The 26,334-nt window shown below is 41.2% G+C and overlaps 2 protein-coding genes across 5 annotated transcripts in view; one reads left to right on the top strand and one right to left on the bottom strand.

Moving 5' to 3' along the window:
* Positions 1–4,015, bottom strand: part of STRN3 (striatin 3) — a 106,826-nt gene extending 102,811 nt beyond the window's left edge. For 2 of the 4 annotated variants that reach the window (XM_034993830.1, XM_034993831.1), the window contains exon 1: positions 3,519–4,014. In XM_034993830.1, the coding sequence (XP_034849721.1) occupies positions 3,519–3,800 (282 nt within the window). In that variant the 5' untranslated portion in view covers positions 3,801–4,014. Of the gene's footprint in view, positions 1–3,518 lie in introns of all 4 variants that reach the window. The other 2 variants (XM_034993829.1, XM_034993832.1) reach the window with 2 other exon arrangements.
* AP4S1 (adaptor related protein complex 4 subunit sigma 1) overlaps positions 3,238–26,334 on the top strand; it is a 45,827-nt gene continuing 22,730 nt past the window's right edge. The window contains exon 1 of the mRNA XM_034993833.1: positions 3,238–3,400. The gene's annotated coding sequence lies outside the window, so the exon portion shown is untranslated. The remainder of the gene's footprint in view (positions 3,401–26,334) is intronic.

The following is a 26,334-nucleotide window of genomic DNA, read 5'->3' as shown; positions in this document are numbered from 1 at the left end:
TGATTAAATGGCAGTTATAATTTTTATATAACGTGAACTGCCAAAATCCCAAAAACGGTCCATTTTTTCCAATTCCTAGACCAAATTAATCCAAATCTCTGGAGAATGAGCAGAGGCCTGCATATTTTCAAAAGTTTTACAAGTGATTCTGACTAGCATTCTCATTTAGGAATCATTGTCCTAAGAGCCTTCCTACTAAAGCTTTACCTGAGTCCCAGGTTAAGTTATCATCATGAAGATAAAAGTGCATTAAGACATGATCCTCTGGTTTAGTTCCACGTTTCTAAGACAGACCTTTACCCAAATTCCTTTAGAGAGAATAGAACCATACTGCAAAATTCCAATTTAAAATCCTTTCCAGGGGCACCTGGCTGGCTTAGTTGGTAGAACATGCAACTCTTGATCTCAGGGTCATGAGTTCAAGCCCCAAGTTGGGTGTGAAGCCTACTTAAAATAAAAAAATAAAACAAAATCCTTTCCAAAGCCAGGGAAAATAGGATTCCATATTGAAATTTTACATCAAAATTGGGTATACACTAACCTCTTCATATTCATTAAACAGTTCTAATATTGAATATTTTTGAGTCACTGTTCATCTACACATCAACAGTAACCCAAGGCTGTATACAATAATATTTAAGCTTTCTTATTTGTTATCATTCTTAAAAATAAGTTTAAGCTTACAGTTAAAATCCACTGACACTTCACTTAAACCCTAATAAATTTTTTATTTGACACATATATTTTCCTTAAGATTTTATTTTTTTAAGTAATCTCTAAACCCAATGTGGGGCTCAAACTTACAACCTGGAGATCAAGAGCCGCATGCTTTACCAACTGAGCCAGCCAGGCGCCCCTTGACACATTATTTTTAAATGTGCATCTCAAAGCAATCTTATTAAAGACTGAAGGTACCTAAAGCAAATTCAATATTCCAGAAGCAAACCTGAAACCCTATTAACTAAGTACCCCAATAAAATATTTTAGAGAAATATGTAGAAAACATACAAACAGAATCATGAACATTTCATTTCAAAGAATCAGCATGAAATAATGAAAATCCCTGGAAAAAAGTAAGAGTCTAGAAATACTGTAGAACTTGTTAAAAATAAGCAAACAAAAAAAGCTTAGAAGAGCTTTATCAGAACTAATATGCCAATAGCAGATCAACTGGAAAGCAAACAAGCAAAAGGAATCTTCCTTAAAAGATTTCACTGTTACTGGCAGAGAGGAGAACTATAAGGGAAAAAAGGAGCCAAGGCAGACATGCAGACCTCATTAATGTACAGATTTTAATTTAGACACATTTTCTCAGATACTTAAATTAATGAAGCTTATAAATGACTAATGCATTGTTAACCTGCAAAGTGTTAAAATCCAAGCTATCATACAGCAGTGCAAAGGTCATAAAACACTATTATCCAGGGTCTGGTGAGGTATTATTTACTTAGTGCAAGACTCAATGCATGTGTAAATGCAATTTTTAAAAATAACTGTCTTACTATCTTCATTCACACAGAATATTGTTTGCAACATGGTGTAGTAAAAAGTTGTTTATCAACAGAACTCTATAAATCCCATATATTTTAAACCAGACTATACACAAGTTAAAAGAAACAATACACAATTCTGATACAAGCTTTCTGAAAGTTATATTTTTAAAAGTCCAAAGGTGGGGCACCTGGGTGGCTCAGGCAGTTGAGTGCCTGCCTTTGGCTCAGGTCGTGATCCTGGGGTCCTGGGATCGAGTCCCACATTGGGCTCCCTGCTCAGCGGGAGGCCTGCTTCTCCCTCTCCCACTCCCCCTGCTTGTGTTCCCTCTCTCGCTCGCTCTCTCGGTCAAATAAATAAAATCTTTAAAAAAAATTTTTTTTTAAATAAAAGTCCAATAGTGTATCAAAGCACAATTCTAAAACACTGAATTGACTTAACAGGTGATAATTTATAATTAATTTTTTTGAAGACTTTATTAAAGTGTCAAGATATATAAACATCCTTACTTTTTAAAAGTTTAGCTTCACCAACTTTGTAGAATCAAATAAAAGTTTACTAATTCAAAATTAAACTAAAGTATATATATTTGAGGGGCGCCTTGGTGGCTCAGTCGTTAAGCGACTGCCTTTGGCTCTGGTCATGGTCTCCGCAGGAAGCCTGCTTCTCCCCCTCTCCCACTCCCCGAGCTTGTGTTCCCTCTCTTGCTGTGTCTCTCTCTGTCAAATAAATAAATAAAATCTTTTTAAAAATAAGGTATATATTTGTTTGAAGACATCCTAAGTTAATCCAATCTTCCTTCTTGCAACACTGTATTTTCCCAACTACTCACCGTAGGCATATATGACATACATATATCAGCGAACACTACTGCTTACATTCTAAATATATACCAGTCTGAAGAACAGGTGCGACACTATTTGGATGCATGCTCTTGTCTTCTAAGCCTAAATTTGCCCTGGAAAGGGATTTAAAAATAAACACAAATACCCAAGAGTTGAACAATCCTCTTAAAAAGATGTAGCCATTCTGAAATCCAAGATATGAGCTCTTCAACTACCAACACCTTCCAAAAGTTAGGTAAATCAGCTTATCAAAGTTTCACCTTAAAAAGATCAAATAAGGCCCAATTATGAAGGGTTCTGAAGATATTTAACTTTGCTTCCCCTGAGTCAGTAACGTGAGACAAGTACGTTTTACTTCAAGCTAATATTAAATCTTTCCTCAGCCGTTTCATAAACACAGTACAGATACTCTGGTTTAGCTTTTTACGGATAAAGAAAGGGCTGGAAGCCCGGTGAAGGGTACTCTAAAAAGAAAAATTCAATTTAGAGAAGCACTGATGAGTCAGTCGCTTAGGAAGAACTGAAAGAGAACCTAAGTGACTAAGGCAGCATCCCAGGTAAGAAGGTACTTAAAGTTGGCGGTAGGAAATGAAAACTTCACAAGTGAGCAGCAAGACATTATGCTTGGTAGCAGCCCTGGAAAGAAGCGTGGCTGTCAAGGGGCAAGTGCGTACCAACTCCGAGAGAAGTGGCCAAAAATGCCAAATCGGATGGCGGGGGGGGGGGGGGGTGAGGGAAAAGGTAATAAAATGCCCATCCCAGACCCTCTCCCCGGGCTCTCCATCTCAACAGGCACAATCAAAAGCAGGCTTAATACCCAATAACCCCACGCCGGACGCTCCCACAGAGAGTTTAGCCCCAAGCCCCGGAGGCCCGGCAGGCCGCCTCCAGAGGAGCCCCCGCAGACGCCATACTAAAAGTCAAAATGGCTGCCCCAAGGAAGCCCGCACCGCGCAGCTAGTAAGGGTTGGGGAACAGGCTTCTGCGGGAAAGGGGGAGGGGGGCTCTCGGAAGAGCCGTCGCCAGAACCGCAGGCAGGACTATCGCCCCCCCGAGCTGCACAGGTAGGTTCCCCGCGGCCCTCAAGGCCCGGAGCTCCGACAGAGGGGAGTCCCGGCCCCACCCCCCCGGCCGGGAACCCCGCCGCCGCAGCCGTCCCGCACACCGACCCCAGCGAGGTACCTGCAGTTCGGCCCGCTCCACCTCCCAGTGCGCCCGCTCCATCTCGAACCGAGCCCACTCGTGCTGGATGTAGTGCAGGATCCCCGGGATAGTGTACTGCTGCGGCCGGGACAGCTCCGGGCCTGCCGCGGGACCCGCTCCCTCGGCGGCTGGAGGACCCCCGCCGCCCGCCGCTCCATTCCCCCCTGGCGAAAGGCTCATGTTCCCCCCAGGTCCCTGCTGCTGCCTTGGAGGGGCCGCCATCCCCGGGCCTCCACCACCGCCTCCGGCGAGCTCGTCCATTGTGTGTGGGGCCCCGGCCGGGGCGCAGGGCGAGAAGCCGACGGCTGGGGGAAGGGCCGGGGAGGGTGGCCCCGCGCTGGCGGCGGGGCGAAGGCCGGCTGGGAGAGGGGCGAGGAGGGGGTCGTTGCTGTACGCTTGCTGTGGGTCAGAGCAGGGAGCTGCCGGCCGCCGCCATTACAGTCCCTCCTCCATCTGCCCGTCTCACTCACTCACTTTAGGGAAGGGGGGGCCGCGTTGGGAGGGGGGGAAGGGGGCAGGGTTGGGAAGGGGATAGACGTAGGGCCGTCACTCCCGCGCAGCATGCCGGGTAGAGAACGCCGCCGCCGCCGCACGCCTAGCAGCCAAATAGAGTGCGGCCTCACCATACGCAGGCGTACTGAGGACTCAGCAAGGGTACTTGAGGCGGGGTAGGAGCTCTGGCCCCGCCCCTAGGTCCTCCTTCCGACTTGCTCCGGGTGCCTCGCTGCGGGTACTGGACCGTGGCCCACCGACTCTAACTTTTGGGAGCTGCTCGGTCTTGTGCTCCCAACAATCAGTTTTCCTTGCTCAGTCGCCAACCGCTCGAACGCCGTTCCCCACTCAAGGGTCTCAGCAGCATGCCTCCCTTCTGAGCTGTTTTAACCAGGCTGGGCGCTCCGGCCGGCCGTAGCCGGTCCCGGATTCCTGACGTTTCTTTCGCATTCCTTGCGTGTTTCAGGATGTCCCAGAGGGTCGGGCCTCTTTCTCTGCTTGTCACTCGCTCTTTGGCTGGTTTCTTAGCACGAGTCAACTCCTGAGGCTTTGGGGATGTTCTCTTTTGGCATCTTGCCCGGCTCCCTCTGGACATTGGTGACTGGTTCCCGGTCTCCGTCTCAAGCCCGGACTTTGGTCCTAATTCTGTGCTCCCGGTCGCCGGTCGCAACTTGTTCCACTTTGCCTCCCCTCTTCGTTACTCTTCTGGGGTGGGTTGTTTGGCGCGGGGGGGCGGGGGGCAGTTGGAGCAGGAGTTAATGTTTTCATTTTTTTCTTGGGAAAAGGGAAAGTGAAAAACTTTAGATCTTGACGATGGTGCGAAGAGAGAAAGATGACCTTGAAGACTTGTTAGACTAACAATTCGGTGTTTTAGAATGAATGGATTCACAAGTAGGATCCATAGCAGAATCTTTTGATGGAAACAAAATAAAAGCATCGTGAATACAACGTAAAATCCTGGATGAACAGCTGCAAAGATGTTCTCCTGGGTCATTAAATGGTGTTTGAATGAATATAATATACATCTAAAAGACACGTTTAATCTTTTAAGTACCATAGTGTGTGTTTTTATGTGCTTAGGTTGCCAGGAAACATCTTTAATGAACTAGTACGTTTCTAAAGAAAGTTAATATAGCTAATAACCACTTGTTTGAAAAATAGGACAAAAATGTTTAACAATATAATAAGGAAAAAAAGGTTCAATAATTACAGCTATGCAGGAAAATTGCACATAAAATTGATTGCATTAATTTTTTTTCTTCTCTACTACCAGTAAAGTTTTCACTATGTAATATACAAGACCACTCAAGGTATAATTTCAAAAAGATAAAAATAGTACATCTTATTTTAACATGTCTGCTTTACTCTTACTATGTTTAATGGAGAGCAGATTGGACTTGTTACCCATGCTGCCATATTTTATTTGTATATGAAATGAGGTCTTAGGTCACATATTATTAGGAACTGTTTCTCCATATTATTAAGTACTATTTTTCCATTTTATAGTGACCAACATACAATCTGCTTATTTAGTCTTCTTCCTTTTTAAGGGGCCTCACAGCACATAAAAAGTTTCAAAATATGTCTCCAAGAAACATGTTTGAGCAGGTGTCATTGATCTCTGTTATGTTGGCATCAAAAGAAGAACATGTGTACTTATATTTCCCACTGGTACCTCAAGCTCAAGTAAAACTAGATTGATAATCCTTCTATTTTCCTCCCTATCCACCTTCAAAAAAACACTGTTTCTCTTCTGTTACCTATCTTATTAAGTGGCACTACATCCAAACCTGAGAGCTGGCAGTCATTGTAGTACCTGCCTTTCACTCACCCCCACATCCAGTCCCTTTCTCAGTACATATTTCATTTCTATTCCTTATCTATATCATATCTATTCCATTATCTTTATTGTTGTGTTAGTTTAAACCTTCTCACCTTACTTGTTCCCCCACCTCCTGCTACCACTGATGCCAGAGTGATCTTCAAAAGGCAGATTTGATTCTATTGTTCCTTGCTTAAAATATTTTAGTGATGGGAGGCCTGGGTGGCCCAGTCAGTTAAGCGTTCGACTCTTGGTTTGGACTCAGGTCATGATCTCAGGGTCATGAGATTGAGCCCATGTGGAGCTCTGCACACTGCACAGAGTCTGCTGGAGATTGTCTCTCCCTCTACCCCTCCCCCTGTGTGTTCTCTCTTCCTCTCTCTCTCTAATAAATTAATCTTTAAACAAATATTTTGGTGATCACCAGATTTAGAATAAAGCCCCAATTTTAGCATAGCATATAAAGATCCTTCAAATTCTAGATCCTCCCTATCACCTAGTCTACCATCACACCAAGATGGCATCCATTCTTCTCTCCAGGCAAGCTGCACTGATTTTGGTTCCGCAAGAGCATAATGCTGTTTCATTTCATGAGAATTTAGCACATGTTCTACCCCATTCGCTTTCCTTCCCTTCTTCATTCAAAACTCAGTTTGAGTATTCTTTGCCTTCAACTCGGGTCATGATCCCAGGGTCTTGGGATCAAGCCCTACATCAGGCTCCCTGCTCAGTGAGGAGCCTGCTTTTCCCTCTCCTTCTGCCTCTCTCTCTCTCAAATAAATAAATAAAATCTTTTAAAAAAAATTTTGAAGTACTCCCTATTTGAAGAATTCCATTTGAGCATGTCTACACTCACTTTCACCATGGTTTTATAAATGCCAATAATGCAGTCCTTGGCCATGTTCTTCCCAGATCACAGCCATGTATCTGCAGCCTTGCAGCCTGTTAGAGAGGTAGGACCCATACCCCTCTATACCCAGCTATTTGCAACTGTACCCCCAGTGTCTGTTATACTGCAGTCTCTACAAAATGATGAATAACTGAAATTTAGACTAGAATAATAGGTATATTTTTCCTTCACCGCAATTTTTTTTGTAGTTTTAGTCTTTGCTGCCATTATACCAGCCATTTCAAGGTTCAGTGACCGAAACTGCCCTGAGTTCTTTTTTTATTTTGTTTTGTTTTTTATAATTGACTTTATACCCTGAGTATTAAAAGAGAAAGATGCCAAGATTTTCTCCTCTATGAGAATATTTTTTACATTGTTGTCATTGTACGTTGTGTCCATGACTCCTGAGGACACTCTGCAGTGAGTTCCTAGAATCTCGTTCTTTGTATGTAATGAGCTTTCCCAGGGAGTATTATCACCTACAACTCACCTAACTGGAACTCCCTCCTGGAACTGTGGCTGAGTCATTTCCTCTCTTCAGTTTACTTTTAAAACTTCCTATTTGTTCTATCTTTTCATCAGTCCTGTTCATCGCTCCTCCTCTCTCATTGATTCTCTTAGTTTCAGTATACTGCTGATGATCTTCAAGAGCACCTGTTCACATTAAATATAAATTTAGAATTTTAGGGTTTTTTTCCCTTTCCTGTTAGCTAATCTTAGACACCTGTGTGCTTATTCTATCTGACCAAAAAGGGATTTGTCATATTTGATGTTAGTATGTTATATCAGTAGAGGTATGTTAAAGAATTCCAGGCTTTTAAATAAGTCAGGAGTAGTTAACACTAAGATGTCTTCTTCCCAGTTATTGCAATACCTGATGTACAAAGAGTTTTGACCCTGCCTTTGAGAACTGTATGGCTCCCTGTAATTACTCACCTGAACATCCAGTTTTACACCTTGCTGACTATAAACCTGACATCATTCTAACAAGAGCTCAAACTGGTTCACAAACACTGATCTAGTCATCTTTTTGCATCATGAGGAAAGGTTGCAACAGGTACAATTATCTCCATGGGGAGATGAGGAAGCTGAGATAAGAGTTCTGGGTCACCCCCTCAGGCCCTTAGGAAAATAGGAAGTGGGTCCTACTCATATCAGTGAGTGTATATGTTTATTTGGAAACAAAGCCTCCCTTCACCATTCTTCCTCCTACTATCCTATCAGTGGCTCAATATCACTATCTCTGGTTCATTTGCACTTTTGAAATTATTTTTAGGTGATTTGGGGGTGATTTAGTCACTTGGGGAAATTATGTAGTGTTTATGTAGTGTTTACATTTATAAATATAGAGAACAAAGGAGGAAGATCTTTGAGAAGACCCGCATGTTTTCAAAAACCAAAGGAGCAAACTGTATAATGTAGATAGAACAGAAAAGGAGACAGCCTTGCCCTACACCATGGTTTAACCTGCCAAATAGGATCAGATATCTACTTCTCATTACAGGAGTTGCCTGTGGCTAAGAAAATCGTAGAAATACATGCAGGACACTTGAACTATTCAAATAATATGTTGTGTGGAAAAGAAAAGGAAAAGGACCTTCAAAGGTTATAGAAAAATAGGTACCAAAACCTTTAGGAAACTCAGCATGCTATATAAAATTCTAGTCCAAGTTCATTCCTGAATTGTCTTCTGGGTAATATGAGTCAGAAAGCAGTATGCTTTGATAATATTGTATAATAGCTAACTCACAAAGATGTCACAATTGAAGGGGAAAAAAATTGCCTGGAGCAGAGTCCCTCCTGGACATTGGCCAAAAGTGAACAACCAGGTCCATAAACATGAGAACCAAATGACTGGAAAATGTGACTGAATGGGAAATTGCCAAAACTTTCCTAGGTAATAATTTAACAATCTTGGAAATGTGGTTTGTCTCCTGTTAGAGCAACAGTGGAGAATGTTCAAAAGAATGATACCAGACACAGACTCTTTGCCTGGGAAATCTATGCTAGAGAGTGTTCTCTGTGGAGAATGTTTTAAATTTGGCAAAAATTCACAAAAACTTCTGTGGATTTTTTTTATAACAACATGTTTGTTTGGTTTTTTTTTAAGATTTTATTTATTTAATTGAAGAGAGAGACACAGCAAGAGAGGGAACACAAGCAGGGGGAGTGGCAGAGGGAGAAGCAGGCTTCCCGCCGAGCAGGGAGCCCGATGCGGGGCTCGATGCGGGGCTCGATCCCAGGACCCTGGGATCCTGACCTGAGCCGAAGGCAGACGCTTAACGACTGAGCCACCCAGGCGCCCCTATAACAGCATGTTTTTAAATGATGGTTTTGTCTTTCTATTAATAGACTTACCTGAAGAACATGACGACTACTCCACAAAAAAAGATTGAAGAATTCATTAGAGCATTTTAAAATAAATCCTATTCTCCTTTGCTCCTTTTGTTTCATAGGTTTTTTTTTTAAAGATTTTATTTATTTATTTGAGACAAAGAATGAGAGAGAGAGAGAGCACGTGAGAGGGGGGAGGGTCAGAGGGAGAAGCAGACTCCCTGCTGAGTAAGGAGCCCGATGCAGGACTCGGTCCTGGGACTCCAGGATCATGACCTGAGCCGAAGGCAGTCGCTTAACCAACTGAGCCAACCAGGCACCCTGTTTCATAGGTTTTAATATAGTAATTGGATATTCTAAATCATGCTGTGCATAGACTTTTTCTATTTAACTTTTTATTTTCAAAAATTTCAATCATGGGGGCACCTGGCTGGCTCAGTCAATAGGGCATGCAACTCTTGATCTCAGGGCTGTAAATTCGAGCCTCATGTTGGGTGTAGGGATGACTTAAAAATAAAATCTTAAAAAAAAAAAAAAAATTCAGTCATGCAAATATAGAAACAAAGTCTTATGAACTACACTTGCAACAGTTATCAAGATTTTGCTGTTCTGGGGTGCCTGGGTGGCTCAGTTGGTTAAGCATCTGCCTTTGGCTCAGGGCATGATCCCAGGGTCCTGGGATCGAGGCCCGCATCGGGCTCCCTGCTCAGCAGGAAGCCTGCTTTTCCCTCTCCCACTCCCCCTGCTGTGTTCCCTCTCTCGCTGTGTCTCTCTCCGTCAAAAAATAAATAAAATCTTAAAAAAAAAAAAAAGATTTTGCTGTTCTGGGGTGCCTGGGTGGCTCAGTCGTTAAGCATCTGCCTTCGGCTCCGGTCATGATCCCAGGATCCTGGGACCGAGCCCCACATTGGGCTCCCTGCTTGGCGGAGAGCCTGCTTCTCCCTCTCCCACTTCCCCTGCTTGTGTTCCCTCTCTCACTCTCTCTCTCTCTCTCTCTGTCAAATTAAAAAAAAATCTTTAAAAAAAAGATTTTGCTGTTCTTAGTTCATCTATTCCACCTTTTTTCTGCAGAATTTTTTTTACTATTACAAAAATGTATTTAATAAAGAAAATATTTGCAGCCCCGATATTCATATCATCGTAAAACTGGCTTATTGGAGAGGAGACAGGTAGAAGCAATTGATTCCTGTGGTGAACAAGCTTTTGTTTATACTTGTTCCAAGGCTTAAATATGATGATACTATTTCCTCATATTACCACCTTTTTGTATTGTTCTGTTGCCCACTGACTGCCATCTCGATGCATTCATTTAATCACAAGTTTCATAAAGTTGTCCAGTCCCTCTAAATTCTTTGGACACGTCTGCCACCATTTAACTTCAATTACAACTTCTTGTCCCTAAATTTTTCAACTTGGGAGGGTGAGCTTTGCTCATGACATTATTTGACAAGCTCAAAGAGGCCTTGAAACAGAATTCATGGTCTCCCCCACACTCCCGTGGCAGGCCCGGTAATATTTTAAAGTAAATTCCAGACATCATATTATTTCATTGGTACACATTTCTCTAAGTATCTTTAAAAGATCAGGACTTTTTTTTATTGTGTTATGTTAATCACCATACATTACATCATTAGTTTTTGATGTAGTGTTCCATGATTCATTGTTTGCGTATAACACCCAGTGCTCCATGCAGAACGTGCTCTCTTTAATACCCATCACCAGGCTAACCCATCCCCCCATCCTCCTCCCCTCTAGAACCCTCAGTTTGTTTCTCAGAGTCCGTAGTCTCTCATGGTTCATCTCCCCCTCCAATTTCCCCCCCTTCATTTTTCCCTTCCTGCTATCTTCTTTTTTTTTAACATACAATGTATTATTTGTTTCAAAAAACATACCACAATACCAATGTCACACCTACAAAGTTAATGGTAATATTTTAATATAATCTAATCCCCAATCCATATTCGGTTTCCCCCAATTGTCTCAGAAAATTTTTTTTAGGAGTTGGTGACTTCAAATTAGGATCCTAACAAAATCCAGATATTTCATTTAGTTGATATGTCTTTAGGTCTTTTCTGGTTTTCCTTCCTGTCATCCCCACATTGTCATGCCATTTTGTTGAAGAGACCAGGTTATTTATCCTATAGAATTTCCCACATTTGGCTGACTGCATTTTTATGGTATTATTTAGCATAGTCCTTTCTCCTCCATATTTTCTTTAAACTAGAAGGTTCTGGATGGAACCTTTCCTTGCACATGGGCAAGAGAGACCCCGCCAGGCCTCCTCCCAGTTCTCACTGTGGTTCTTAGATTCACTTGTGGGGCTCTCATTTCAAGGCGGGGAGAGGGGCCCCTTCCTTTGGATGATGAGCTGATGATTTCCGGATTCTTTGGCTTTTTTAACTCTTACAAGACCACATTTTCAAACCTCCACTTCTGCCAGCACAGCTGTGGTCATCTCGCCTTTTTTTTTTTTTTAAGATTTTATTTATTTGAGACAGAGACAGAGCATGAGCGGGGGGGGGGGGGGGGGGGGGGTTGCGGGGCGGGGGAAGGGGGACAAGCAGACCCCCCCCTGAGCACAGGCTCGACTGGGGTCTCCACCCGGGGCTCGACCCCCAGACCTGGAGATCACGACTGGAACCAAAATCGACGCTTAGCCAACTGAGCTACCCAGGTGCCCCTGTGGTCATCCCATTTTTGTTGCTAAGTGTAATTTGACTCTACTCATTCTAGAGTTCCGGGACCGTTTTTCACCTGGTTTTTGGTAAAGGTGTTGCCTATAGACTTGGATTTTTTTTTTTTTTAAGATTTTTTTTTATTTATTTATTTGAGAAAGAGAGAACAAGAGAGAGAGAGAGCACATGAGAGGGGGGAGGGTCAGAGGCAGAAGCAGGCTCCCTGCCGAGCAGGGAGCCCGATGCGGGACTCGATCCTGGGACTCCAGGATCATGACCTGAGCTGAAGGCCGTCGCTTAACCAACTGAGCCACCCAGGCTCCCTAGACTTGGATTTTTTTTTTTCCATCCTTGCTGCTATCACTGTTTTTTTGTTTTTGTTTTTAAAGATTTTATTTATTTATTTGACAGAGAGAGAGATAGCGAGAGCAGGAACACAAGCAGGGGGAATGGGAGAGGGAGAAGCAGGCTTCCCGCCGAGCAGGGAGCCCGATGTGGGACTCGATCCCAGGACTCTGGGATCATGACCTGAGCCGAAGGCAGACGCTTAACGACTGAGCCTGGACCCAGGCGCCCTCTATCACTGTTTTTTATGAGTGGATCCTGGGAGCTCCCAAAACTACTCTGCTGCTATCACCTTGCATCTCTACACTCTTGGCATTTTAAAGTTTTAAGTTGCTTGCTATTTAACCTAAAGTTATTTATTACAACCTGATATTGAAATGGCTTTATTTACAGGGTTTTAGAGGGGAGGGGGGAGGGGGGATTGGTTAGCCCGGTGATGGGTATTAAGGAAGGCACGTACTGCATGGAGCACTGGGTGTTATACGAGAACTATGGACCGTGGATCACCACATCAAAAACCAATGATGTATTGTATGGTGATTAACATAACATAATAAAATTTTTTAAAAAATGAAATGGCTTTATTTGACCACTATTAAGTATTCGAGACATTTTTGCTCTTCAAAGATTGTGACATATAAATGAGTATAAATTTAAGTATGAACATCCTTTGGGCAACATTTGGGCCAGCTCTTGTCTGACAATTTTAATATCCTATTTACATTTTCAGCGGGAGCTGTAACATGTTGCTACACTTTACTGTGAAATTCAGAAAAGCAAAAGGTGCTCCTGGGCAGAGGGCACCCAAGCAGGCCACCTGAAAGGCCCCGCATTTACCCTGACATTTGATCTGAAAGAGAATGATACTAAATTCAGATATGTGTCTGCAAACTTGCCTTGGACAGCATTTGCTGGGTATGCTTTATTTATTGGAAATGGAAAGGGAGATTAGCTGAACTCACTAAGAGGGCAAGTCAGGCGTAGGAATTTTGGAAGTTTAGGTCCAATTACAAACGTTAAGCATGCTGTCGCAAATGCAGTAATATGAGTTTTACTGTCCTAAATTTTCTCATGATCTGATTGAGTCATTTCGGAGGCATTTTGGGCTCCATGTTGAGATCGACTAAAAAGTAAATAATCTCCTAGAATTGCATCTTTTGTTACATGCTCCAGGGTCAGATTGAAACTGCCAGAATATGCACGTTAGCCAGTAAAAGCTTTTGCACAGAGGGTACAACTGGCCCCAGCTAGATTTACACTAGTGAATGGGAGTGGAATTGTGCGTCCCTGGTCATATTACGGCCATCACTGCATTACCGGTATCTTGAGGCAAACCTGGAGGGAAAGAGGCTATCTGGCATCAGGTCCTTTCTCCACCATTTTACTGGGTGACCTTTGGCAAGTGACTATTCACATCTATAAGTGAGGATAAAAACAGTCTCCAACTCATAGAGCTATTCTGAGGATTAAATGAATGTAGGTAAATGTTCAGAACAGCACCTGGCTGTCTAGTTAGTACTGTGTTAGTGCTTTCTACTGTTATTATCGCTCTTCATGAGTTGCTGTCAGGTTACGTTCACACATCATATTCCAAAGAGCAAATACTGCCTCTCAGGATACAGCCGAGAAGGTCTTTCACGACCACTATCAAACATCGGGAGTATTAATTACTCCTTTGAATTAGCGTTCATTGTGGTAGTGTCACTAACAAAAAAAATAGATCCTGTTGGGTAAGTTAGCTGATCCCCAAACTGAAGTGTAATGCAGTAATGTTTGTTTCATTGCTTCTTCTCTTTAGGGTGATGATCTGCAAAAAGGATTTGTTATTGGAGCTATAATTTCCAAGTGGTATCTTCAGACCCTGAAAATATTGATGTAGCTTTTGCTATGCTTGATTTTAACTCAGGACATACTTTATTTCATTAAGAAGATCTTAAAATAAGAACTTCAATACATTGCTGTAGTTTCATAGTATGATTTCCTTGTATATTTTTTAGGAAAAAATTAATAGTAATTAATTTTTCCTTAAGTAATATGAGCATTAGAGTTAAAAAACTTTACAATATTGAAACAAATTAGTTGCAGATAAATTATGGAATGATTATTTTATAGAAACATTTTCCATAATTCCAGTATTGTATTTAAATTCAATTTATAGTCAACTTTTCAGAGATATATTTTTCGTAAAGTGAGATTCCTTTGCATCCCAGTGATGTTTTGTTTGTTCCTTCTTTGACACAAAAAAATAGGAACCATCCACAAATCAAATTTTAATTCCAAATTGCTTTACTTTGATTTGAATTTAAAACCTGTAACATAGCACTTGACACTTTAAGAGCACTCACAGGCTTGTCATTCAAATCCTAATGTGATGTTATTAGATGACTGCTCTTCAGAAGGACAAATGTAGAAGAAAAATCTGTCTTTGTATGGCTTTCACAGTTTTCCTTGGAAATCAGATGCCCAGCAAAAATTAACAAGATCTGTCTAACTGGGTCTCCTGCGTAGTTCAGTCATTAAGCGTCTGCCTTCAGCTCGGGTCATGGTCCCAGGGTCCTGGGATCGAGCCCCACATCAGGCTCCCTGCTCCACAGGAAGCCTGCTTCTCCCTCTCCCACTCCCCCTGCTTGTGTTCCTGCTCTCACTATCTCTCTCTGTCAAATAAATAAAACCTTAAAAAAAAAAAAAAAGAGTAGTTTCCTGAAATAAAAGCATATCTGTAAAAAAAAAAAAAAAATCTGTCTAACTTAAGAAATACAGAAGTTAAATTTATGAGAGTCCAGAATATCTGGTTTGAAATATTTCCCATTTGAGGGGGAAACTTGACTGACCATTTTACAGGAATGGGGAGTAATATATAGTACTCCTCCTTATCTTCTGGAGTTCCTTCTTATTAACACATTGTAACATCAGAATAGCAAGTTCTGGGAGCATCCCAGCCATGAGACTACTAGATCTCTGCTCCCCACTCTCTCTCCTAAAACTAAGATATTAGATGTCTTTGTTAGCCCAAAAATTCGATGAAGATTTTTAGTCAGTAAGCACAAGTATTTAATTTGTGTAGCTAATTTTAACCGAACAATTAAGAGTAAGAATACCCATGCAGGGGTGTTTTCTTCACTATTTCTAACCCATGCCCATGTTTTGTCAAAGTAAAATAATACCCTATTTTAATGTTATTATAAATTTCAAAATAAATTATCATTGATGTAAAACCCAATAGAAGAAAGATAATTTGAGAAGAAAATCTTTGTTTTGATTTCAAAAGATACGTATTGTTATCTCCATTGGTGGTAATGGGAAGGTTGAGTCCCATTATTTATCCCAAAGCAGCTTTTCTATCCTGAGTGGAGGGTAAGATATGAACAACAACAACAACAGCAACAACAACAGGCTCCTTTGAACTCCAGCCATTAACAATTTGTATCTTTAAACTGTACACACCTCCCACCACCACCAGACCTGATAGTCAATACCTCTCTGGCAGATGACTGATGGAGAATCTTTCAGTCCCCCACTACACACACACACACACAGATGACTAATGAATAAAAATAAAACGAGTACTTTCAGACAATGTAATGGTCTATTTATAGTATATAAATTCCTCATCCTCAGTTTTTGAAATATGACTTTTCTCCCCCTGCCTGAATCATGATGCTGTAAAGACCTTAAAAATTCTTCAGTTCACCCCCTGATTTAAGATAGGAAGTCTGATATCTGAACATCTCCAAAAATGCAATATCTACCCTTTTCAGTAAAACTTCCGGCTTCTCTCTGATTTATTTATATGTTTTAAAGTTACAAATAACCACACTTAATATGAACTTACATGGTATCTTGGACCAGAATTTGCTGAGATTTTTTTTTTAATTTTTATAATTGAAGTATAGTTGACATACAATGTTACATTAGTGTTAAGTGTACAACATAGTGATTCAACAATTCTATATACATTACTCAGTGTGCACCGTGATAAGTATAGTTGATGAGACTTTTTGATCAATTTACCAAAATGGCTTTAGGTCAAGATTTGAGAGTCATGTGAAGCTTTAGAAATCTTTCAGATATATTCCTAGAAAAATGACAGACCACAGTATCAAGGTTTATTCTTAAAGTAAAGTACTTTTCTACAGAAATAGGAACTTCAGGATTTCCACAGATCCTGAATTTGATTGAAATTTAACATTTTATTATTTTTTTTAAGATTTTATTTTTAAGTAATCTCTACACCCAATGTGGTGCTCAATCTTACAACCCTAAGATCAAGAGTTTCTTGCTCTTGAGCCAGCCAGGCACCCCGAAATTTAATATTTTAAACTGTTTTAATATTTTATTTATTTACTTATAGAGGGCAGAGGGGCAAAGGGAGAGAATCTTAAGCTTGATCTCACAACCCTGAGATCATGACCTGAGCTGAAATCAAGAGTCCAACGCTTAACCCACTGAGCCACCCAGGCACCCATTAACTTTTTTTTTTTTAAGATTTTATTTGACAGAGAGCGCCTCGGTGGCTCAGTTGGTTAAGCGACTGCCTTTGGCTCAGGTCATGATCCTGGAGTCCCGGGATCGAGTCCCACATTGGGCTCCCTGCTCAGCTGGGGGTCTGCTTCTCCCTCTGACCCTCCCCCATCTCGTGCTCTCTCTCTCTCTGTCTCATTCTCTCTCTCAAATAAATAAATAAAATCTTTAAAAAAAAAAAAGATTTTATTTGACAGAGACAGCGAGAGAGGGAACACAAGCAGGGGGAGTGGGAGAGGGAGAAGCAGGCTTCCCGTGGAGCAGGGAGCCCGACGTGGGACTCAATCCCAGGACCCTGGGATCATGACCTGAGCCGAAGGCAGACGCTTAACGACTGAGCCACCCAGGCGCCCCTGGTTGAAATATTTCTTGAGTGACCCAGGGATTTAACAGAAAGTAAAAGTCCCAGGTGAAGCTACTGAAAATGTATTGTGAATCATAAAGAAGAGATTTAGAGAGAGTGATGGGAGGGGGGAATGGATGGGAAGAAAGGCAGAGTGGGTGACAGTTTTCCTGCAGGCACATTTCAGTAGTCTGAGAGTTGCAGTAGCAAGAATATCTCACTTACCCTGGGGAGGAGGATGAGGAAGGAAAAGGGGAGCTCTGTTGAGTGCTGTATGTTTTCTTTATCTCATTTAGTCCCCACAGTCTGTGAGGTAGCTATCATTATTCTCAGTTAACAGATGAGAAAACTGAATCATCAAAGAATTCCAGCAAATCTGAAGCAAAGAAACAAACTATTTTCGTGTATAAAGAAACGATATGTATTACAAACTCTGAAGGAGGTCCTCCAAATTCGATGAAAATCAGCTACGGACCAGTATTTGCTCTCATTTAAGGATAGAGACATTCAGAAACAGCTAGATAATTTAGAGGCCTGTGGAATGAATCAATGTGATGTGGCAAGTAGAATCTAGTAGTTGCTGTTTCCATGTTTCTGGTATTTAGTCCATACTGATTAGATGCTGTCAACCCATCCACTTTGAAAAACAGTACATGTTTTAAAGAAGTATGGCATTTAGAAATGTCACAATAAATAAAACAAAAGCTTCATTATTCAGAGTAAACATTTATTTTCCAGTTGGGTAATTTTGTAAAATTATGTAATGCAGCTCAACATTCCTAAACAAACTTTTTGTGTGTGACACAAAAAATAACACATGTCTTAAAACATGGGAAATAAAGGAAAGTAAAGATAGAGAATAAAAATTGGCCTCAATCCTACCATCCAGATTTAAGCAAAATGCATTTTGGTATAATTACTTCCTTCTCTGCTTATTATTTCATAGTAACTCTGAACTTTATGTAATGTACATGTACAATGATTTTTAGTAAATTTACCAAGTTGTGCAAATATTATCATGCAAATAAATCCAGTGTTAGAAGATTTTCACTGTAAGGGAGGTGGGTGGGGGATGGGCTAAATGGGTGATGGGCATTAAGGAGGGCACTTGTGATGAGCGATGGGTGTTGTATGTAAGTGATGAATCACTAAGTTCTACTTCTGAGACCAATACTATGCTATATGTTAACTAACTTGAATTTAAATAAATAAATTTTGTTAAAAAGAAGATTTTTTAAAAAGATTTATTTATTTGAGAGAGAAAGAGTGTGCGTGCATGGGGGGAGGGGCAGAGAGAGACTCTTAAGCAGACTCCCCGCTGATCAGGGAGCCCGATGTGGGGCTCGATCTCACAACCCTGAGATCACCACCTGAGCTGAAACCAAGAGTGGAGGCTTAACTGCACCACCCAGCCTCCCCCAAAAAGAAGATTTCATCATCCCTAAAAGAAATCTCATCCCCATTTTCCCCTAAACCTCTCCTGGCCCTAATTACGTTATACCTGGCCCACTAATATACTTTCTATCTATATAGATTTGTCTTTTCTGGATGTTTCAGATTAATGGAATCATACAATAGGTAGTATTTTGCATCTGGCGTCTTTCACTTAATGATTTCAAGTTTCATCCATTTCATAGCATATAGGAGTATTTTACTCCCTTTTATTGCTGGGTAATTTTCCTTGTATGTAGATCCACCACATTTTGTTCATCAATTCATCAGCTGGTGGACATTTGGGTTATTTCCACTTTTTTGGCTATTATGAATAATGTTTCTATGAACATTCATGTACAAGTCTTTGTGGACATGGTTTCGTTTCTCTTGGGCTTATACTTAAAAGTAGAATGGCTGGGGCACCTGGGTGGTTCAGTCGGTTAAGTGTCTGCCTTCAGCTCAGGTCATGATCTCAGGGTCATGGGATTGAGTCCCACGTCGGGCTCTCTGCTCTGCGGAGAGCCTGTTTCTCCCTCTCCCTCTCTTGCTCCCCCTGCTCTTCTCTCTGTCAAATAAATAAATAAAATCTTAAAAAAAAAAAAAAGTAGAATGGCTGGATAATATGGTAAATTTGTGTAAAATTTTAAGAAACTGGGGCGCCTGGGTGGCTCAGTCGTTAAAGCGTCTGCCTTCGGCTCAGGTCATGATCCCAGGGTCCTGGGATCGAGCCCCGCATTGGGCTCCCTGCTTGGCCGGAAGCCTGCTTCTCCCTCTCCCGCTCCCCTGGCTTGTGTTCCCTCTCTCGCTATCTCTCTCTCTGTCAAATAAATAAATAAAAATCTTAAAAAAAAAAAAAATTTTAAGAAACTGCCAAATTATTTTCCAGAGTGGCAGAGCATTTACTTTCCCATCAATACTGCGTGGGGGTTCCAGTGTCTCCACATCCCCGCCAGCACTTGTTATTTTCCCCCTTAAAAAAAAAAAATAAATAAAATAAAATTATTTATTTATTTATTTGAGAGAGAGAGAGAGAGAGCATGAGCGGGAGGGGAGAGGGAGAGAGAGTGAGAACCCCAAGCAGACCCCACGCCCCGCACAGAGCCTGATGCCAGGCTCGATCCCACTGAACATGATTATGACCTGAGCTGAAATCAAGAGTGGCACACTTAACTGACTGAACTGACTCAGGGTCATGAGTTCAAGCCCCATGCTGGGCATGGAGCCTACTTAAAATAAAATTTTTTAATAAAATTAAAAGTTTTATAGTTTTATCTCTTATATTTAGGTCTGTGATCTATTTTGAGGTAATTTTTGTGTATGATGTAACATGCATTGTTGTAATTTCTTGAGGTTAAATGAAATATTCTGGTCAGCTACTAGTAAATTCTTGACAAAAGAATGGCTCTCTGCTTCCTGGAAATATCATTGTATTCCAATATATGTACAACTTTGAGCGAGACCAGCTGAGGCCATGAGGGATGGGGCTGCCACCCAGCCAGCCAGATCACCTGAACGAACCTGAGGATCTGTGGGGTGACATGTCAGGACAGCTTGCCCTCTCATCCAGCATTCTATGGATTAAGATCTATGACCAGGGCACCTGGGTGGCTCAGTTGGTTAAGCGACTGCCTTCAGCTCAGGTCATGCTCCTGGAGTCCCAGGATCGAGTCCCACATCGGGCTCCTGGCTCAGCGGGGAGTCTGCTTCTCCCTCTGACCCTCTCCCCTCTCATGCTGTTTCTCTCTCTCTCTCTCTTTCTCTCTCAAATAAATAAATAAATAAATAAAATCTTTAAAAAAAAAAAAGATCCATGACCAAATGAAAGAAATTATCCATAATAGTTGTGTTTCTGTTTACTCTGTTGCTTTGCCATCTTGTACCTAGGAAGCACTCAACTTACGTTATTTTGTCTGACTTGATACTGAGAAAGGTGAACTTCCTGACCTTGTAGGTGTATACTTTAATGGGTCTTTTAATACTCTGCCCTCCATGTGTGGTTCCTGCTCCAGACCTACTGAATCAGATTCTGTATTTTCCTAAGTTCCCCAAGCGATTTGTGTGCTCGTTAAGTCTGATAAGCACTGGTCTATAGCAGAGCAAACTATAGCCTGCAGACTAAATCCAGTTGCTGACTGCCTTCATAAATAAAGTTTTCTTGGAACACAGCTACACCCATTTCTTTATATATTATTTATACCGTATGGGCTGCTTTCATTCTGCAGGGGCAGAGTGACTAGTTGAGAAAGAGACCATATGGCCCTCAGAGCCTAAAATACTACCTGGCTTTTATAGAAAAAGCTTTTCTGAACCCTGAACTAGGGAAAAAGAGGGAAAGTTCCCAAACTGTGATGTGTGGTTGAAGGATCACTGGGAGTTCAGCGGTTATCCAGGTCAGAACAGAGCCTGACTGCGGTGCCTGGGTGGCTCAGTCGTTGAGCATCTGCCTTCGGCTGGGGTCATGATCCCAGGGTCCTGGGATTGAGCCCCACGTCAGGCTCCCTGCTCGGCCGGGAGCCTGCTTCTCCCTCTTCCACTCCCCCTGCTCATGTTCCCTCTCTAGCTGTCTCTCTCTCTGTCAAATAAATAAATAAAATCTTAAAAAAAAAAAAGAACAGAGCCTAACCAAAGGGTATAGTAAGCTATTTATAGAATGTATACATTGATACACACCCACCCCTCATCTATTAAAATTAATATGCTTCTTAGCTAAATGAAAATAAGAAAGCCTGAAGTGTAGTTGTTGGGAATGTTAATAAAAATGAACCTCATACCTAAATATCTATAATATACTGATAAAAAACTTCAATATTTAAGCAATATAACCAAATATAACTAATATAACCAATATGACATAGACTTATACACTCAGACACACCAATAAACAAACCCTCTTCACTTTAATACAAATACTTATAACTCTCTCCTTTTTTATCTTAAAGTTTTTTTTTATTTATCTAAGTAATCTCTACACCCAATGTGGGGCTTGAACTCATGACCTAGAGATCAAGAGTCACATTCTTTTCCAACTGAGCCAACCAGGAGCCCCTCTCTCCTTTTTTTAAAAATAAACTTTTTATTTGGAATAATTTTAGATTTATAAAACAATTACAAAGATTGTATAGAGAATTTTTGAATATCTTCACCCATCTCCCCTAATGTTGTCATTTCGTATCATAGTGGTACATTTATCAAATCTAAAAAAACCCAACATGGGTAGCATTATTATTAACTAAACTCAGACTATTCTCATGTTTCACCAAAAAAAATTTTTTTAAGATTTTATTTATTTATTTGAGAAAGAGAGCGAGAGTGAGAGAGAATGAGAGAGAGTACACACACACAGAGGGAGAGGGAGAAGCAGACTCCCTGCTGAGCAGAGAGCCAACACTGGGCTCGATCGAGGGACCCGGGGATCATGACCTGAGCCAAAGGCCGTTGCTTAACCCACTGAGCCACCCAGGCGCCCCTCACCAAAAAATTTTTAAGTTTATTTATTTATTTTTAAGTAATCTCTACACCCAAAGTGGGGCTCAAACTCACAACCCCAAGATCAAGAGTCGCATTTTCTTCCCACTGAGCCAGCCAAGCGCCCCTTGCCAATTTTTTATTAATGTCCCTCTGTGTTCAGGATCCCCTCCAGGATACCACATTGCAAGTAGTCACCATTATCTCTTTAATCTCCTCTGATCTCTGATGGTTTCTCACACTTCCCTGTTTTTCATGATCTTGACAGTTTTGGGAAATACAGGTCGGATATTTTTTAGAATGTCCCTTCCTTTGTTTTGTTTTGTTTTTTTTTTTTTTCCCACTGTATTTTCCTGATTAGAATGGGGCTGTGGGTTTGGGGAAGAATACCACAGAGATGAAGTACTTTTCTCATCCCCTCATATCAGGGGGACATGACAGGACGGATGATGTTAGCCTTCATCACTTGGATAATGTTGCGAGGATACCATTTTCTGTTTCCACGTGCCGCCCTTTGGAAGTGGGTCACTAAGTGCAGCTCCACCTCCAGAGAATGGGCGGGAGAATTTAAGCTCCACCTCCTGGAGGAGAGCCTCCCAACAGATACACAGGTATCTCCTACCGAGAGCCTTTCACTTTCACGAAAGACCTACTTGGTACCCGGTCTCGTTAACTGAAAGAAGTCCAGAGAGGATTTTCACTTTTACGAGAAAAGGCGAAAAGCAAAAATAGCGTTGAACGTTTGTTTTGCAGTGAGCAGTCACGGGGCGGCGCGCACCCGGGGCAGCCAGGGGGACCCTGCCGAGCTCCTTCCCCGGGACCCGCGCTCAGCATGTCAGCATCAAGCTGCCGCAGCTGTGAACTGTGTCCCTGAGCATCTGTGCTCTCACCATTTATTTCGTACATCCCTTAGCAAGATGTGTCCTAAGGCCTCAGAAAGGCCTGAGAGAGGTTATTTTTTGTGTCTGGCAATGCTGAAAAATTTTCCCCATATAAATTAATAGTAATTACTTCTTTGCTTTCCTGCCATTTTGGCTTAGTTTTTAAAGGTTGCCCAGGAACAGTCTACTTTCAGACAGCAGGGGGAAACCTGTTGGTGGGATTCTTCTGTCCTGTTTATTTATTCAGTCATGTATTTAAATCAGTACTACTAATGTATACTTATTTTATACTTTGGGTAAAAATCTGATACTATGGGGCGCCTGGGTGGCTCAGGTCATGATCCCGGGGTCCTGGGATCGAGCCCCACATCGAGCTCCCGGCTCAGCGGGGAGCCTGCTTCTCCCTCTGACCCTCTCCCCTCTCATGCTGTTTCTCTCTCGCTCGCTCTCTAAAAATAAATAAATAAATAAAATCTTTAAAAAATAATAATAATAATCTGATACTATGTTATTTGTTGTCCAAATTGTTCCAGCTTTGGCCACTGGGAGCTCTTCCCGATTGTCTGGTCTGTCTTTTTTTTGAACAGACTTTATTGAGATGTAATTCACCTATTTAAAGTGTACAATTCAGTGGCTTTTATATACTCACATTTGTTCAACCATCATTACAACCCTATACCTCTTAGACCTCCCATCCCAAACCCCCATCCCCTGGCAACCCTTAATCTATTTACTTTCTCTATAGATTTCCCCATTCCAGACATTTCATGTAAATGGAATCATACAATATATTCTCCTTGTGACTGGCTTCTTTGAGTTAGCATGATGTTTTCAAGGTTCATCTTTCTAATCTATTTTTGTTTGTTTGCTTGTTTGTTTTATTTTTTGCTTTTGTATGATTTCTGTCTAGTCTCTATAATCTTTATTCAGATCTTGCTTCTACATAATTGTAATCCATGTGGGTATAGAATTTGGTATTCTGATTTGGTGACATTATTGTATCTACATTTTCCCATTTTTCTTCTAGTTTGCATATTTATTTTCTTTTTTTTAAATTTTTGTTTAAATTCAATTAACATATAATGTATTATTGGTTTCAGAGGTAGAGGTCAGTGATTCATCAGTCTTATATAATACCCAGTACTCATTACATCATGTGCCCTCCTTAATGTCCATCACCCAGTTACCCCATTCCCCTACCCCTCTCCCCTCCAGCAACCCTCAGTTTGTTTCCTATGCTTAAGAGCCTCTTACGGTCTATTGAATATTTATTTTAATGTTAAAAAATATCAAGTTAGTGTTCATTTAACATTTGGTTCTCAGTTTGTAATATCTGAGCTTGTTTCATTTTTTCACTATTATAAATAATGTTACTATAAATATTTTTATGCCTGTGGATTTAAAATTATACCTTAGCATAGATTCCCAAGACAGAAATACTTGAGTTAAACGGTAGAACCATTTTCATGATTTTTTTGGTTAAATTCTATCAAGTTACACTGTAGAATATTTGTAACAATTTAAGGGACCACTCACAATGTATACATATACCTATCTGTTTCCTTATAATCTTATCAGCATTCCTTTCTAGTTTAATACACAATAAGAGAGGAAATGAAAGAAGTCAGTGTGTTAAATGTTTTACAAGAATTACATCATTTACCTCATTTAAACACTGCCACTCTGTAAGGTAGTTAACAGAGCAAGGGCTGGGTGCCAAAGGCTTCCGGGGTCACAGCCAGAGGGCAAATACCAAAGGTCAAGTCCTGGAACATTGCAGAAATCCAAGCCAGGCCATTAAGAACTAAGGCCAGAGAAAGAATGGAAGCCAAGGCCCTGGATCAAGGAGAATAAGACCAGGAAAGCCTGAACTAGACTGAGTCAACAGTAAGTGCTCCTGATGAATTCCAAAACACATCACTTCAGTGCCCTTTTATAGGATCCAGCCAGGGCTTTGTGAGTGCACCTGGTTCATTCAAAGGTACCAGAAGAGAATAAACACCAGGCTAGTCACTTGGCATTTTAGAGTCTGATCGCATTTAGGTTTAAAAAATAAAGTTGCTACAAATGCATGCATATTTACGTGTAAATGTATAGAAAGTCTAGAAGAATATGCACTAAGCTTAAAAACATTGGTTTTATCTTTGGGAAGACTGACAGGCTTTGGGGCAGGAGTTGGGGTACCAGGATACTTTATGCGTCTGCTTTGTTTGAGCACTGATGTGATTTTTTTTTAAGATTTTATTTATTTATTTTGACAGAGGGAGAGAGAGACAGCGAGAGAGGGAACACAAGCAGGGGGAGTGGGAGAGGGAGAAGCAGGCTTCCCGTGGAGCAGGGGAGCCCGACGTGGGGCTCGATCCCAGGACCCTGGAATCATGATCGGAGCTGAAGGCAGACGCTTAACGACTGAGCCACCCAGGCGCCCCGTGATGTGATTTTTTTTAAGGAAAAATTATCACTTAAAAAAAGTCTTCATTATTTCATTCATTCAATGAACACTTATTGGATATTCTCTTACACTAGGCACTGTGCAAAGATCTGAAATAAGATATGAACCCTACTCACAAGTTCATGTTCTAATATAGTGTTTTTCAAACTTTGGGCCACAGTTCTTTTTTTTTTTTTTTTTTTAATTTTATTATTTGGGCCACAGTTCTTTAGTGGTTTCTGAAATTAAAAATCATTGGATCATATTGTATTATAACCTAAGGTATAAAATAAAATATCCATGAGTCCCTACTGATATAAAAATAAGTGCATGAGTAAATAAATAATGGGGTACAGTAGACAGATCACCTGCACAGTAGAATTCCAAATAATTTACATAGGTACTTCCCCCTCAAGGAGATGGAACATAACTTCCCACCCCTTAAATGTGGGTTACCTATACAGACTTGCGGGGCACCTGGGTGGCTCAGTCGTTGGGCGTCTGCCTTCGGCTCAGGTCATGATCCCAGGGTCATGGGATCGAGCCCCGCATCGGGCTCCCTGCTCGGCGGGAAGCCTGCTTCTCCCTCTCCCACTCCCCCTGCTTGTGTTCCCTCTCTCGCTGTCTCTCTGTCAGATAAATAAATAAAATATTTAAAAAAAAAATACATTATATACTGACTTCCCTCTAAAGAGTATGGTATGGAAAGGGGAGGGATAACTTTAAGGTACAGAAACCTAACAAAAACGGTCTCAGCCAGATGATCAAGTTCAGTTTCAACAGTGATATATCATGTTGATAGTATGTGCCTTCTGTGTGTTTGGGCTCAGTCCGTTAAGCGTCTGCCTTCGGCTCGGGGTCTTGGGATCGAGCCCCGCGCTGGGTTCCCTGTTCAGCAGGGAGTCTGCTTCTTTTTCTTCCTCTGCACCTGCGCCGCCGCCGCTCGTACTTGTGTGCTCTCTCTCAAATAAATAAAATCTTAAAAAAAGAAAAGAAAAATCCATATATCTATGTAACCCAAACACTTCACAACTACATTTTTTATAAAATGTCACAAAAATCACCAGAGTACAATACACACAGTATGGGTAGGTATTGTTTGGTGATCATCATATATAACTGAATCAGATATATATGTACCTGAATGCTGGGTCACAATAAAA

Source organism: Mirounga leonina, unplaced genomic scaffold, assembly GCF_011800145.1.
Source record: "Mirounga leonina isolate KUSES-001 unplaced genomic scaffold, KU_Mleo_1.0 Mir_91, whole genome shotgun sequence".
In the NCBI taxonomy this organism is placed as follows: domain Eukaryota; kingdom Metazoa; phylum Chordata; class Mammalia; order Carnivora; family Phocidae; genus Mirounga; species Mirounga leonina.
The sequence above is the reverse complement of the archived record's forward strand: the minus strand, read 5'-3'. Positions and strand labels throughout refer to the sequence as shown.